Raw genomic sequence first — 15,726 nt, 5'->3', positions numbered from 1 at the left:
ATCTGTCAAGGTTTTTTGACAGAATTATGCCCCTTTTTGACTTAGAAATACATTGAAATATGGGTAAAATCCACTTATTGCCTTAACCCTTTGAGATATTGCTTTGAAACTTTTAATGCTATTTCACATCATTACCCCCATCTGTACGCAAGAGAAGGTAACTCTGTCAAGGATTTGTTTTAAAAATTAAGGCCTTTTATCGACTTAGAATCTTGGTTAAGTTTTTAGTACCAGTCCACTTTTTGACTGAACTGTTTGAGATATTAATTTGAAAGTTGGAATACTTGTTTACAATCATGATTCCCAAACATGTCCAGGAGAAGGTAATTCTGTCAAAGATTTTATTTGAATTATGGCCCTTAACTGTCAATGTTTTGTATTATAGGCAAGCACTAAAAAACTTAAAAAATCTAAAAAAATTCATTCCTATCCACTTGTTCACTTTACCATAAATTATGTCATATAAACATTGCTGTAATATTCAAGGGTATCAAACAACTAGTTCACTTTAAAAATACAGAGATTCTTGTATTGCCTTTTACTGCAAAAACTTTTTTTATTGGCAAGCAATAAAAAAGTCGAGCGCGCTGTCTTACGGACAGCTCTTGTTTAAAATGTTTTTCACATTTGAGGGATTTTTTCTATGTAAAATGTTTACTATCATGCTATAACTCTATAGACATTTCTATAAAGTTTTTTAGTTAGTATGACTGTTATACTGCCTGTGGTACTATGTATCAGAGGAAGAAGACAGGCTTTATTTATGAACACTAGATTTACTTGACATGTTTTATAGTTTAGTGGATCTCTAAAGCAGGAGATCAAGGTCGGATGTGTTAGATTTTGGTAGTATAGATGTGACCAATGGTGAGATTATCCTTATTCTAAATTGGGGTTAAAGATCAAAGTTTTTCAAAATTGGTGTTTGAAATAAAATTTTAAGTGTTCAGGTTTAGTGCAGCATACATTACTGATCACTGACATGTATATGTGGCAAATATTTCTGTTGATTGATTGCTGTGATAGAATGTTCAAAACCTCACTTCTCTTTCTTCAAAATATTCAATATTTTTTACTGTACACATATTTTAAATGACACAACTATATCTATCTAGAAGTATATGTTACAGGATTGAATGTTACTTTGTCCCTGAACATTTTCTACTTGCTAGTTTTGTCCATAACAATTTCTCTTTGTTAAGGTCTTAAGATATTATAAATTAATAGGTCAGCTTTAATCAGTCAAGCAGAAATTTATTTTCTACATATCTATAAAGAAGGTAACCTGCAAAGAGATTTTTTGTTTGTGACTTTTCCACTAGAAATATATGAGTATTAGACTGTATGAAGGCTTAGAGTTATAATTATCTTGTTATTTTACTATAGGTTGGAAAGAGGTCCCTATACCTGTCAACATTTTACCACTGCAAATCTAGTGCCAGTTGTTGTAATTAAGTTCTCCTGTTGTTAAAACTTTTAAGATAATTTCCTTTCTGGTGTTTAACTGTAGTCTCTTGTAACATCTATCATTCTTTAAACAGAAACATGTTTGCTATCTCCTTTGTTTATCTAACTGTATCTATATTCAATTTCTATTTTATTTTTTCCCCTAAAATAGCATAATATTTTTAATTTATTGTCCCTGTTTTAATTCTAGCAACTTTCTTTATCTTAATGTTTTTTTTCTGACTAATATGTTGGAACAAACTGTCATAGTTTTATATACTAGATTAGGGAGAATATGGATGTATAAAAAAGATAAGACGACTTTAATCATAACCTAGCTGAATAGATTTGAAAGACGTGTCCTGCCCATTCATTGTTGGTTTAAGAATCAAATCCTTGACCGGAACAGACAACAGTAAAAGTACAAGCTGAAGTGGCTCTAAACTGACTGCTTAATAATAGATGCTTACATGGCTCTATACTGACAGTTTGAAATTACAGGCTGACAGAGGTCTATACTGACAGCTTGTAGGTTCATGCTGACATGACTCTTTACTGACAGCTTGAAAGTACAGACTGACGTGGCTCTTTACTGACAGCTTGAAAGTACAGACTGACGTGGCTCTTTACTGACAGCTTGAAAGTACAGACTGACGTGACTCTAAACTGACAGCTTGAAAGTACAGACTGACGTGGCTCTTTACTGACAGCTTGAAAGTACAGACTGACGTGGCTCTTTACTGACAGCTTGAAAGTACATGCTGATGTGGCTCTTTACTGACAGCTTTAAAGTACAGACTGACGTGGCTCTTTACTGACAGCTTGAAAGTACAGATTGACGTGGCTCTTTACTGACAGCTTGAAAGTACAGACTGACGTGGCTCTTAACTGACAGCTTGAAAGTACAGACTGACGTGGCTCTTTACTGACAGCTTGAAAGTACATGCTGATGTGGCTCTTTACTGACAGCTTGAAAGTACAGACTGACATGACTCTATATTGACATCTTAGACATATAATTGTAAGAAGAGTAGGTTAATGATATATTTGCTAGGTATACTCTAAATGTATGTTTTATTTGGTTGTAGTCATATTAAACTGTTTTTATAATGTTGTTGTTAAGGAAACAGTGCTGCTCATGTGTTGTCTGTAGTTTTATATAGAATATTGTAACATTTCTTCTCTGTGCTCAAATTACAACACACTTGTCTATTATTCCTGATCTTAATAGGGAAACAAACATTAATGTACAATTTTCAGAAAATTATAAGTTTTACTATTCAAATAGAATGCTTACTTCTTAAGGACAAAAGTGTTTGAGTTCAAAATGATCATATTTGTTTTTATAGAAAAGATGAAAGTTATAAAAAAAGATATAGGAAAACAACATTATACTTAGTTTAAAATACCTGTTTTAACTAATTTTGTATGTGTATTCAAATTATTGGTTAAATACAAATTATACAATGTTTCTTCTGGTAGTTACTCTATACTGACCTGTGGACCTAGCATGCAAGAAGCAACCATTTTATAACTTGATAGGAAAGAATATGATAAGATGTTAAGTTTAGACTTTGAATCTACAGCTTAAACAACTCATGGTTGATGCATTCATACCTTGGCATTTACTGCAAATTCACTTATATTCGTGGGCATGAAATTTCGTGGTTCTATCAAAACGGGCATTTTCGTGGGTTCTTAAATTCGAGGATTTTCATTTTCTTGTAAAAAATTTAGTAACCTAATGCAAAGTAATCTTTAACTTAATCGCCGAACATTTTTACTTTTTACTTACAACATGTATATAACTTTATGTGTCACACAGCGCTTGTCAATAAATTTAATCCTTGCCCCTGGGCATAACTCTAATATAGCACAGTTACTGCCGATAATTGGCTGCAATTAACACATTTATGTGACTTGATATGCACCTCCATTACACACACTGCCCCTGTAATTCGCCGATGTAAACATCGCATAATTTATACGACACCAAACACGTTTTAACCAGCGAGTTTAAAAAGTTTACACCCTGAATTGGTCTTACCATATTTGACAGTAATTACACGCAAAGTCATAGCGACTGTGTAAATTTACATGCATATAAATTAATCTGAGTAAATAACACAAATATGTGTGGATCTAGTAAAACTGGATCATTTAAAAACGACAAAAGAAAGTACAATTCATCTGTTTTAGCGATTATATTTTTTATCGTTTTGTGTATTTACGACATTAATATCAAAGACTTTTTTTAATAAATAAGAGAAAACTGACATTTTTTATAAGCGCCAATTAATTGGATTACCTGGGTTTCCATATTTACTCGATTATATCAAGTATTCTAACAACGATCAAGTGTGTATATGCGACCGACTTTTGTGACAGTAAATTGAGGACATAATTATAATAGAGTTTTTTATCAAGTTTCTTAAATATTGCAAACGGATTAAATCTGTCACTACCTGATTATCTGTACATGTAAGTATGTATATACATTTATTTCACGAAAATCGGCCGGAAAAGAGCCGACGCATGTTTGTAATATATAGGACAGAAACAGGGTAAAAAGTATTTGTTGGGATAAAATTTCGTCGGATCTTAAATTCGTGGATTGACATACCCACGAAAACCACGAAAATTCGTGCCCCACGAATAATAATGATTTTACAGTATCAGTTGACATGTATAGAAATACTTTCAAGGTTTGTAGGTCAAATGGAATAATATGTGTAGGTCAGATGGAGTAGTGTGTGGAAGTCAGTTGAAGTAATGTATGTAGGTCAGGTTGAGTAATTTATATAGGTCAAATGTTGTAATTAATGGATGTCAGATGTTGTAGTATATGTAGGTCAGATGAAGTAATGTATAGAGGTCAGATGGAGCAATGTATGTAGGTTAGTTTTGGTAAGTTATATAGGTCAGATGTTGTAGTGTTTGTAGGTCAGATGGAGTAATGTATAGGGGTCAGATGGAGCAATGTCTGTAGGTCAGTTTGGGTAAGTTATATAGGTCAGATGTTGTAGTGTATGTAGGTCAGATGGAGTAATGTATAGAGGTCAGATGGAGCAATGTCTGTAGGTCAGTTTGGGTAAGTTATATAGGTCAGATGTTGAAGTATATGTAGGTCAGATGTAGTAGTGTATAGAGGTCAGATGTTGTAGTGTATGTAGGTCAGATGCAGTAAGTTATATAGGTCAGATGTTTAAGTGTTACTTAGGTCAGATGTTGTAGTATATATAGGTCATATGGATTTATGTATGGAGGTCAGATGGAGCAATAGTTTAAGGTGTTGTAATTTTATCACAGAGAATTTAATGTTACATCCTGTATTGGTGCTAAATACATATTTGGAATATTTATTGTAGATGTCTTATGGGCTGTTTTATTACAGTTGAACATGATGTGACCTTGACATTTGACCTTTTACATAAACCCTAATTTTTTATTTATGCCAGTATAACTTTTAATAGAATTGTTCAAGTAGAATATTTAGGATATTTCTTGTTTTACACCTAAATGTCAAACAATGTTATAATTAAGGGCTTTTATTTTGTTAACCCACAAAAGAATTTTTAGGTTTATGCTGGTCTAGAATTCAAACTTAGTTAAGGTATTTATTTTGCTAGAGATATTATTTTACTTTTTAGGGACATTTTGTTTTAGACAAAAGTAGTTTTTTTTTAATAAAAAGAAAAGAAATGTTAATTTAAATCAAGGGATGTTGAAATACTGGGATAAAGACTTAGCTTATTTGATGAATACATAGACTTATTTTCAAATTAAAATTATATGGTAAAAACTACATTCATTTTCATTGATCTTGTGGAACTAAATTAATTATTAATTTTGTTATAATCGTTAATAATAGACTGCAGCCTGTGTAATTTCCAGCCTAATTTAAGAAAGGACTTGTGTGTTATAATTCTTGTTTTGATTGATCAATATAAGGTCAATTATCACACCAGTTTGTATTCTCTCTCTCTGCCTCAGTGTGAACTGTTATAATTTTTGTCTTTGTAATAGAAATGATTATTAGCTATTCATTTAGCTATCACAATTAAAAGAAATAAACATGAAATGTGTTGTTGTTTATAATTTCATATATACATATCACATAGATGCCTCTATATGTAGATATTAAAACCTCTTGCCCCTCACCGCTCTGGGTTCGAATCCCGACAGGGACTTTGGAATTTTTTCATGTGAGGAAGCTATCCAGCTAGCTTACGGAACGTCGGTGGTTCTACTCAGGTGCCCGTTTGTGCCTGAAATAATGCACGGAAGGGCACCTGAGGTCTTCCTCCACCAGTAATGCTTGAACGATGCCAAATGACCTATTCTGAGTCGGTGTGACATAAAACCAAAAACTAACTAACAAAATGTAGATTTTATTTGCTGATCTGAGAAAAAGGAAAATATATGAAATTAGTTGTGCTGCAGTGAGGTTTTCACTCTTATTATGCTAAATATCTTAAATTGACTTGTCCATCTTTCAATCTGGACAAAACCATACATCATATTTAAGGGAAAAATTTCAAAATATTTTACTGACTGAATAGTGATCTGTATACTGTAGACCATGATCAGATGGTATAGACGTGGTGACTGATCTTGGTCTCAGTACTGGTTACATGGGTAAAATCTGTTGCTGTTAGCTGCTAGTCAAGTTAAGTGGTTGTCTCTCAACTGCTGTCCAGAATTGCTTGCCTAAATCAATGCAGCTTTATTTTGTATTTAACTTGAATCCGACATTAACAACCATTTAATGGCCTGATCCAATCATGTCTTCCCCGAGTTATGGGAAGTAGGTCTGCACTATAGTAGATTTAACTTAAGAGCAAATTTTGGCTGTCCTACTTGCCCTTACATCTGTATAATGCTTGGTGAACCTTCATAGTTCATTAGGTATTGATGGCATACACTATTTTAACCACAGTTGAATTCTTTATTGATTTTGCGAGACAATGAGAGGTCCCAGATTTTTGACCTCTTGATGTATTTGGTCATACACAGGCTAAAAGTGAAACTGAGATAATTTTGCTTCTCAACTTAAAAATTATACAAAAAACCCCAATGTATCAAGAAAGGGGGCGAAGATCTGTACATTTCTACTGATACAGACTGGAATTGTCAAGGACAAAAGAACATACTATTTATTGTAATAGCAAGCTTTATTAATATTAAATAGAATGTCTTATCTGTTTATAACATAAATATTCTGCATTTATATATACACAAGTTCACAAAACAAGACATGATAAATTGCTATTTAAACATACATTCATTTATATATAAAACAGACACAACATATTTGATATATTTATAAAACTTTGTTCATTTATATATGTGCACATTTCTCCTGTCATTATAAACATATATCACCAAATATTTCATATTTACTACATTGTGTTTTATAAGCTAGGGGGGAAAAAGTAGGAAAAACTTATACACTGCCACAAAGGTTAATTATATATATGACAATCAACAAAAATTCTGTAAACATTTTGTTATAATAACTTCTGCTTTATTTAATGTCAATGTACACAATACATGTATAGAAGTACAAGAAAAACAATCATAAATTATATTTAAGGTGTTGACATGGTGAGTTTATGGTAATACTGCTGCAAGTAAGTTACCTTGACAACATTGCTGTTACTAAGTTACCTTGACAACATTGCTGTTACTAAGTTACCTTGACAACATTGCTGTAACTTAGTTATCTTGACAACATTACTGTAACATAGTTACGTTCACAATATTGCTATAATTAAGCTAACTTGACAACATTGCTGTAACTAATTTACCTTTACAACACTACTGTTATCTTACCTGTACCTTAGTTACTTTGACAACATTACTGTCACTTAAAGTTACGGTACCTTGACAGCATTGTTGTATCTATGTTACCTTGACAACATTGCTGTGATTAAGCTACCTTGACAACATTGCTGTAACTTAATTACTTTGACAACATTGTTCTTACTTGGTTACCTTGACAACATATTGAAATAGAGTGATGCCACGAGATAAATTTGACTGACTGTAAAATGAACATTTAAGTCAACCTGAGACAGTGTTGCAAAAACTGAATATGTTTAGGTGTTGCTGATTTTTTTGTCCACATAATAGAGCAACTTCTGAGTAAGAACAAATCAGGGAATATCTCAAATCATTTAATGATAAAGTATTAGCACATGCTTAAAGATTGAAACAAAATATCTTCAAACTGATTTTGTTCAAATTCAAAATACAATTAACTTGTGGACTGTTAATACTTTGTAAACCACAAAATCAACTATTTGTAATTTACAATTCAGTGAAAAACATCATACATAACATTACAGCACATTTATAACAACAATAACAACCTGAGAGAATCAATCAAGCCAAAGTAATAATATATAGGTGGGATGTAAGAGTTCTAAAGCATGAGAACGTGAGAAACTGTCAAAATTCAATTGTATAAATCAGTATATAAATCCTTAAAAAAACTTCCTTAATACAATAAACATAAAAATACATATTTATGGTTCATTGTATACAAAAAAAGTCTGAATAGGTGAACTGTTGATAAGCAAGCAAATTATTAATGGAGAGGAAGTTTTAAAGGTATCTATATACACAATGTTAGAGGAAACAGGCATTATGATGTATACACATTGCACATTGCCTCTATGACTTCATGTGACACAAAAAATTTACCAAAATCTTTAACATGCATTATAAAAACTTGTTTGCATGGAACGCACAATGTACACTCAAAACTGTACAACACACATCATTTGACAACAACAACAATGGAGACAGTACTGTCAAAAGTCAAAGAAGCTAATGTCAAGGTCGGGAATATATAGTTATCACAATACACTTGATAGAGCCATTTTATATCATAAACAAAAATATATGCCATATGCTACATTTACTGTACACACATGAGTTTTAGTTATTTCTATTCCGTGTGGTCAGATTATAATTTAGTACCAGCTAAATATTAAAGTACTGTATAAATAGCTTGATAAAAATATTCTAAAGTAAAAATTATGATTACTTAGGATAGGATAGATTATATAATCAATATTATCAAATCATCCATTCAAAATTAATATATTATGTAATTTCATAATTTTACACACACATTTACTATACACAAAGCATATGTCAGCATAGACAAGCATAAATCAAAACACAGTGTAAATATATATAATCTTACAACAGTAGTATACAAACTTCAAATAATTCAAAAATGCTTAAAATTTAATAATGTCTCATGACTTTGATGAAACTAGTAGTACAACTTTTACCTTATAATACAGAGATTTATGTAGTTATTTAATACATCTTTCCGACATGATTATTTTTGCTGACTTGTGACGATTCATATTCTAGTATCATTCGTTCAGTTCCTTATTTAGGTTTATAATTTAAACAAATAAGAGTTTGTTAGAGTTTCAGTTAGATTGTGTTGGAAGCTATAAGCTTATTGAAACACTCATGAATCCGTTCCTGCAACCAACAAGTTCTAAGCAATTAATGTGAAGTTTCTTGCTCAAGGAAACAGACGGCTTGCCTGAACCAAGCGAGTTTGAAAACCCCGGGTGACCAGAGTCTTTGATTACCAAGAGTCTCTGATGCCGTTTAAACAATCTCAGCCACTGACGGTCCGAGCTCATTTATTGCTGTTTACAGTGTGGCTAGCATATGGTAAGATTCTATACTGTCAGTCATCACTTACAGTTAGTGAAGTCATTTTTTAAGTTTTGATCATTAAATCCCTGAAGTTTATAAAAAACAGCTAAATTTTTATTTTTTTTTCAAAATTGAAGAACTCATTAACACAAATGGTGGACTTGAAGCTTGAAATTTCAAGACTGGAGAGCTCCACTACATAAATTGTTGCTTGGAAGTTTGATGGCTACTGAAAGAGATTGCAAACAGAACAAATACATTTCTAATATGTGGTGGCAAATTTTCTTTTAAAATATCATATAATTTATAAAAATACATAAAACACATACTGTAACTTACAGCTGAACTAAAGACTTGTACATATAGCCTCATGTATAGACATATAAAAAATGTAAAACTGAATTGATTTTCTCTGTTACATAAAATTGCACTAAAGTCTACCAATATTATAATTTATATATCAAATATTACATTTATAATGACAGTAAATATGATACTGGAATGTTAGAATGATCAAACATGACCCTATATTTAATATAATAGGTTGCTAGGCTACAGTCATTTAAAAAACATTGAAAATTCATTATTGTACTTAATCAGAATGTTTTTGCATTTTTTTTATAAAGTAATTTTTTTACAACAGGTTTTAAGTCTAAATCTTTTATTTCATCAACATCACATCACATTTTTCAATATCAATTATTCAAAATGTTGTAACGTCACCTTAGAGTCAATATGACTTCTTATTATATATATCATGTGACCATATATTGACCAATGAGATGTACATACAGCATCAGATAGAATTATAGTTCTGATGCATGTAGGATTATAAAAACTAGTTAACAAAATAGTAAAACAACAGTCACTAACCATTCTACAATCTATATAACAGTTGCATAGTAACACAGTATTTTTAAATGTAGTTTCAATTATCAAATATAAACTACTAATTTATTCAATATATTTTCATTGTCTCTACTAATGTATTGCTATATCCTATGATAATTTGATATGCTAATATTTCATAACTAGTCCAATTGGTCTAGAATCTAAAATTCTATTTTTGTTCCATTCATCACTGTATATTATTGCCAGTAAAAACTGTCACTTCCATCTGTATCTATGTATGTATATATGTATATATCTGTTTCGTCTATGTAGGAAATCCAGCCGGGTTCTGAATAACAAGAGTTGCCGTCTGCCATATTGCTTATCATCACACTTTGCTAAATTTTAAACCAGCTGAAAAAATAAATGAATAAATTTTGTCTTTAAATAATCAAATCTTTCAAAGTTAAATTGCTTCTTTAATACTTACTTAATGTAATGGATATCGGATGCTCAAAGAAATATTAAAAGTTAATCACATAGGATCAATTTTGTTTAAAAAATTATTTGAAATTTTTACTTTAACAAATTTTTCCTTCAAACAAAAGGCTTTTACTTTATTGCAAAGAAAAGAAATTGCATATTTAATAGATTATAGTTAATAATATGGTAATATATCTAGCATAACTTAGCACCCAAACACCAACAAAATTATATAATATGATTACATAAATATATATATATCTATAATGTTTTTTTCCAAAAATAAAAAAAACATTGTCCAAATCTAAAAAAAAATTCAACAATGAAAATCAAACCATGCCATCCATTCCTAATGTAAGGTAAACTGAGAGCTGTACACATGTGGTAAGTTGAATCAAAGATAAAACTGAACATAGAAATGTCGTACATGTATGTATGTCTATATCAATACAAACAAGCCCAATAAAACTACTGGAAGTTCTGTGAGCAGATTTTAACGACTAAGTCCAATGAGTCATATCCTCTATTCATTATCAAGTTAAAGTAAATTATTTACAACTACAGCAAAACTTGCTGATTATTTTGTCAGAACTAATATAGTCTGAGTCTGTCCCAGTTTTATCATTCCAAAAACAGAAACCATTTTCTTCATTGTCACCTGCTGGTGTATATACATTATACCAAACATGTTTAAAATATGTCTGTAACCAACACTTGGTAACTTTCACGAAGCCAACACATATTGTGTAATAATTTTATACAGCATCAATGAATAAAATTAAGGTCATATTTTAAAAGTGTCATGGACTTTCTAAATAACAAATGGTTGTCAAGGCATTTCAAGCATCTACATGAAACCTTGCAATAAAACTAAGAACCTGTCCTTCACGGAAAGTTTTAGGGTACTAGAGTAGAAATGTCATATTCAGACATGGTTACTGCAGAAAAACCCAATCGGACATTCTAGACTCTCAATTTGTTGTATTTTTTCATTGATTGTATCTCATAATCCTTGTATCAAAATCTATTTTGGTGACTTTTAATAAATAAAATAATTATAAGGATACATTTGAAATGATAAGGTACATGAAAAAGGGAGAGAAAACCCGACACAATTTTCCGAGAGAATAAAAACAGGATTTAGATAAATAAAATGAACTTGTCATAAATGAAGGGAGATAAATGGTAATTCAAAGTTATTGAGAAATCACTCCAGAGTATCCTCCCTTATAAAAGACTAATTAAACATACTTGGGAGTGACACTTAGTATGGGTCTACTTTATATATTAAAATGAGCAACTATTATTAAATCTTTGTCTCATCTGAAACTAACATATTTTATTTACTATTAATATACTTGAATTAGGTAATAAATTGTTCAAACAAAGATCATCTTATGGGAAATGTTACAACTACACAGCATCACTCATGCAAACAATCTTCCAGTTGTATAACTTTCTTATCTTTGTTAGTTACATGTAATATTATCAAAAAATATCCCATGCAAAAATACTTTAAAAATCTATGAAATGATTATAAAAAGAATCATGAGTGATAGTATTAATTATTCTTATAAATAATGCTATAATCAACCTCTAAACCATAAAATAATAGATTACTTAAGTAATAACACCATTTCCTTATCATAAGAATTTTTACAGGTATCAAATCAAAGTAAACTTCAGTAAACTTAAAAAAAACAACATGCTAGTCAAACCATTCTACAGACTTTCAGACTGGTTACCTATACATTGGAAACAAGTGGCATGGCTTGAATTATGTCGCATGTTAGAATACTCCCCAGTATTCTAGAACACTACCTTCATCATTACTGTAACAATTTCTACAATGTAACTTGTTGACTCGCACTCTAACGTCCGTACCCTCGGATCCGTTACCTAGTGGCATACGACATACACAGCAACGGAAACACTGTACATGATAGTACAGACCGAGGGACTCTATCACCATAGCTGCGCCAAAGCCTGTCAAACAGAATCAAAGCTTGGTTAGCGATAACTCATGCTATATTTAACAATGATGAGAACCTTCTTGTGCTACAAGGTGGATAATGAGCCAGCAGTGAAAACAAAATCATTTCCCAGAAAATTCAGATCATATAAAAGCATTTTACTCCATTGTTGTTAGAAAATCAATGGCATTCATGTGATTTTTTAAACAACAGTGATGTTGTTATGAAGCTATAACATGGTAAAATACATTTAGTGTTACAGCTTAGTAATTACTAACAACATGTAAGTGATTGTAAGTGATTTTCTTGTGTGTCTTCACTTCTTTTTTTTTTGCTACACAACATTTGTGTACTACATAATATCAGCTGATGGCTCACAATGTACCTCAAGCATAAATTGTCATCTAATATAAAATGCTTCTAACATTCTTAAATAAAAACAACCCTGTCCAAAATGAAAAAAAAAGCAAAATTAGTTTGACTATGATTATATATATCAAAGCAGGATACCTGTATCATGCAATATAGCTGAGACTTTGCAAATAAATGAACTCTTTATGCCTGATGACACCATGTAATTGATGCTGTTTTTGACCTTTAAGTTGATAATATTATGTGTAACCTGGAGTTACCTACATGCATGTCATAGCTGTTTTACCTTGAACTTTATATGTGTAACCCTGATTTACATACATGCCTGAGGGCAACATGTCATAGCTATTTTTAACCTTGTGTAACCTTAGTTACAAACATGCCGATTGGGTCAAGCAAATTGAAAGTGACCAATTTGTATATCAAACTGATGCAGATTCACCTGAACAACCACTGGAGATTGTTTCAACATAAAAGCAAGCATGTAATCAACAAAATAGTTTACCTATCCTAATACCCTATAAAGGATATACTAAATAAATCTGAGGTCACTCAATCAAAGTTACAAATATAGCATGATGAAATTATTATCTAGCTCCTGGGTATAGGTATATAAACAACATCCACACAGTTTTGTAGCAAACTCTTCTTAAATGAGACCTTCAACTAATCCCCTCAAAAAGGGAGGAATTTTTTCATGCTGACCTAATTTATTATATAATTAATATATTTTTTCGGCCCATTCTAAGTTAAAGCTACAAACCTATCTAGATTTTGTTGTTTGTTATAGTCATGATATAGATACCATTATAATTTCAGTTACGGGTGTTTATAGACTACCTGTATGTATAAATATGTAAATACACTAGGTACACAACATGGTTACCATAGTAACACATCAACTACCTTCTAGAAAATCACACTGAATGTGATTTAAGTTTTCAACTGTCAAAATTAAAATATATACATTCTGCATGTGACTGACATTGCCATACTTCAGAAACATTTAACTGATATATTTAATACAAAATAAATATATTTACTGTACACGTTTTATGGTTTTTTATCACTGAAGAGTGCTTTCTTTTACATTTATTAAGTCATATGCTTAAGTACGTATCAGTGAACGTCTGACTCCATGCCATGTCTTTGATTATAACAAAGAATTCAATGGAATTTATTCTCAAATCAGTATATAAGAAATTGATACAATCACTCTAAGTACGTAAGATATATAAAAGATCAATGATATCTTACAACAAAGTGGATTATTAAATCAGAATAACCAGCAACAAAAGCTGACCTTTTGACCTTGATTCAACAGCTTTTATCACCAAACTAGATATTTGTCACTTTGATAACTAAATGAACATAAAGAACAAGTAACATCAGTGTTACTATAAACTATTAAAGTATAAAACATATTACATACCCAGCTCCTCTCCACAATGAGAACACTTTTGTTTCCCGCTCACAGCTATCACTGGTCCTGAATCATCTGTTAATGATCTAGGAGGTTTTGTTGGCATGCTGTCTTGATTCCGAACATTTGCATTAAAACTAAAGTTTGGTGGTAAAGTTTGTGATAATGATGGGTTACTGGCAAAAGTATTAGGTGAAGTCTTTGCACTAAATTGTGTAACAGTTTGTTCTGGAGTGCGGTTATACTGGTTAGATCCTGATAGAGGTCTAGATGTCGGTGAAAGATGAGACTCCGTACTATAAGATGAAGGGTAAGAATATCTGTTATTCCTTGGTGGGGGTTCTATATCCCCCCGAAATCTGCTAACTAGAGAACTTTGACTGGGTTTTGTTGGCCCTGCACGAGCAGTGACACTTTCTGTATTTGCGTAATCTGATTTTTCAGCAAGTCTACGTTTTTCAGCCTCGCGCACCACCCAGTGATCTGATGGATTTGAATAGTCTCTTTGATGAATAAGATCTGATCTGTTTCCTATCACAAATGGCTTTTCATTTTGCGTATTGTTTTCAGCATCCTTAATCCAAGCAGCTGAACTGTGGAATTTTGGTTTTGGCACAGCATTTAGAGAATGCAATTCTCCTTTTGACGGGGCTTCTCGATGAGTAGGAGACAAAGCACTATCCTGTGGATCCCCTGTCGTCTCCAGAGATGGATCAGGACGAGCTAAAGGAGTTGCTTTGCGATTCATTGCTAACAAATCTTCCCGAGTTAGTCTGCCTTTCGCGGAACCTCGTTCAGGTTTAGGAGCGGTCGGAGGTGGAGCTTTTTTCATATCACGATGTTTTGGGTCTAACGCAGGTGGTGGTGACCTGGGAGACTGTGATAACGATGATCCTGAACTTCCTGCTGATGAACGTGAATAATGATTGACAGGCTGGTAACGAGAAGAATATGCTTCTTCTTGTCTCACCTTCTGTTCTAATAGAGCTTTCTCTTTCTCTACTAATTCTTGTTCTCGATGCAGGCGCTCCCTTTCTCGTTCGATTGATTCCTGAAATATATCATCAAAAACCTGACAATGATAAAATTATTAAGAGCCTATAATGCATAAAACCTTATTTTGCAATTGACAAGAAATTTAATAATAGATCTACAGTTCTATACATGTCTAAAGTTTGTATGATTCAGTGAAAAGATTGCCATAATATTTTAGTCATAAGTTGGCAGGAAGTTATTCTTGCCAATGTTTAAAAGATTCTTTAAAGGAATAATGTGCCTGTTGAAACATTGAATCCTACATTACATATCTTGCCACTTTAAGACCTTGTATCTAAAACAGAATACAATCAACCGTTTTATTGCCTGACACAACAATACCTGTTGTTCCCTCAATTCTCGTTCTTTTTCCTCTTTCCATCTTTGCTGTTCCTCCTCAAACTTTCTTTTTTCTTCCTCTCGGATTTTCTCTCTTTCTCTGGCTAGAATCTCTTCAGGATTCATTTCTGT

The 15,726-nt window shown here is 31.8% G+C and overlaps 1 protein-coding gene across 1 annotated transcript in view; it reads right to left on the bottom strand.

Annotated features, from left to right (window-relative positions):
- Positions 1-9,418: 9,418 nt before the first annotated feature.
- Positions 9,419-15,726, bottom strand: part of LOC132757218 (uncharacterized) — a gene marked incomplete at its 5' end in the record, with an annotated part of 43,616 nt that continues 37,308 nt past the window's right edge. Inside the window, 4 exon segments of the mRNA XM_060748432.1 lie at positions 9,419-10,383; positions 12,198-12,438; positions 14,230-15,271; positions 15,598-15,722. Of these exon segments, the coding sequence (XP_060604415.1) occupies positions 12,242-12,438; positions 14,230-15,271; positions 15,598-15,722 (1,364 nt within the window).

This window comes from Ruditapes philippinarum, unplaced genomic scaffold (assembly GCF_026571515.1).
Source record: "Ruditapes philippinarum isolate M1 unplaced genomic scaffold, ASM2657151v2 ctg1469_1_1_1_1, whole genome shotgun sequence".
Taxonomy (NCBI): Eukaryota; Metazoa; Mollusca; class Bivalvia; order Venerida; family Veneridae; genus Ruditapes; species Ruditapes philippinarum.
The sequence above is the reverse complement of the archived record's forward strand: the minus strand, read 5'-3'. Positions and strand labels throughout refer to the sequence as shown.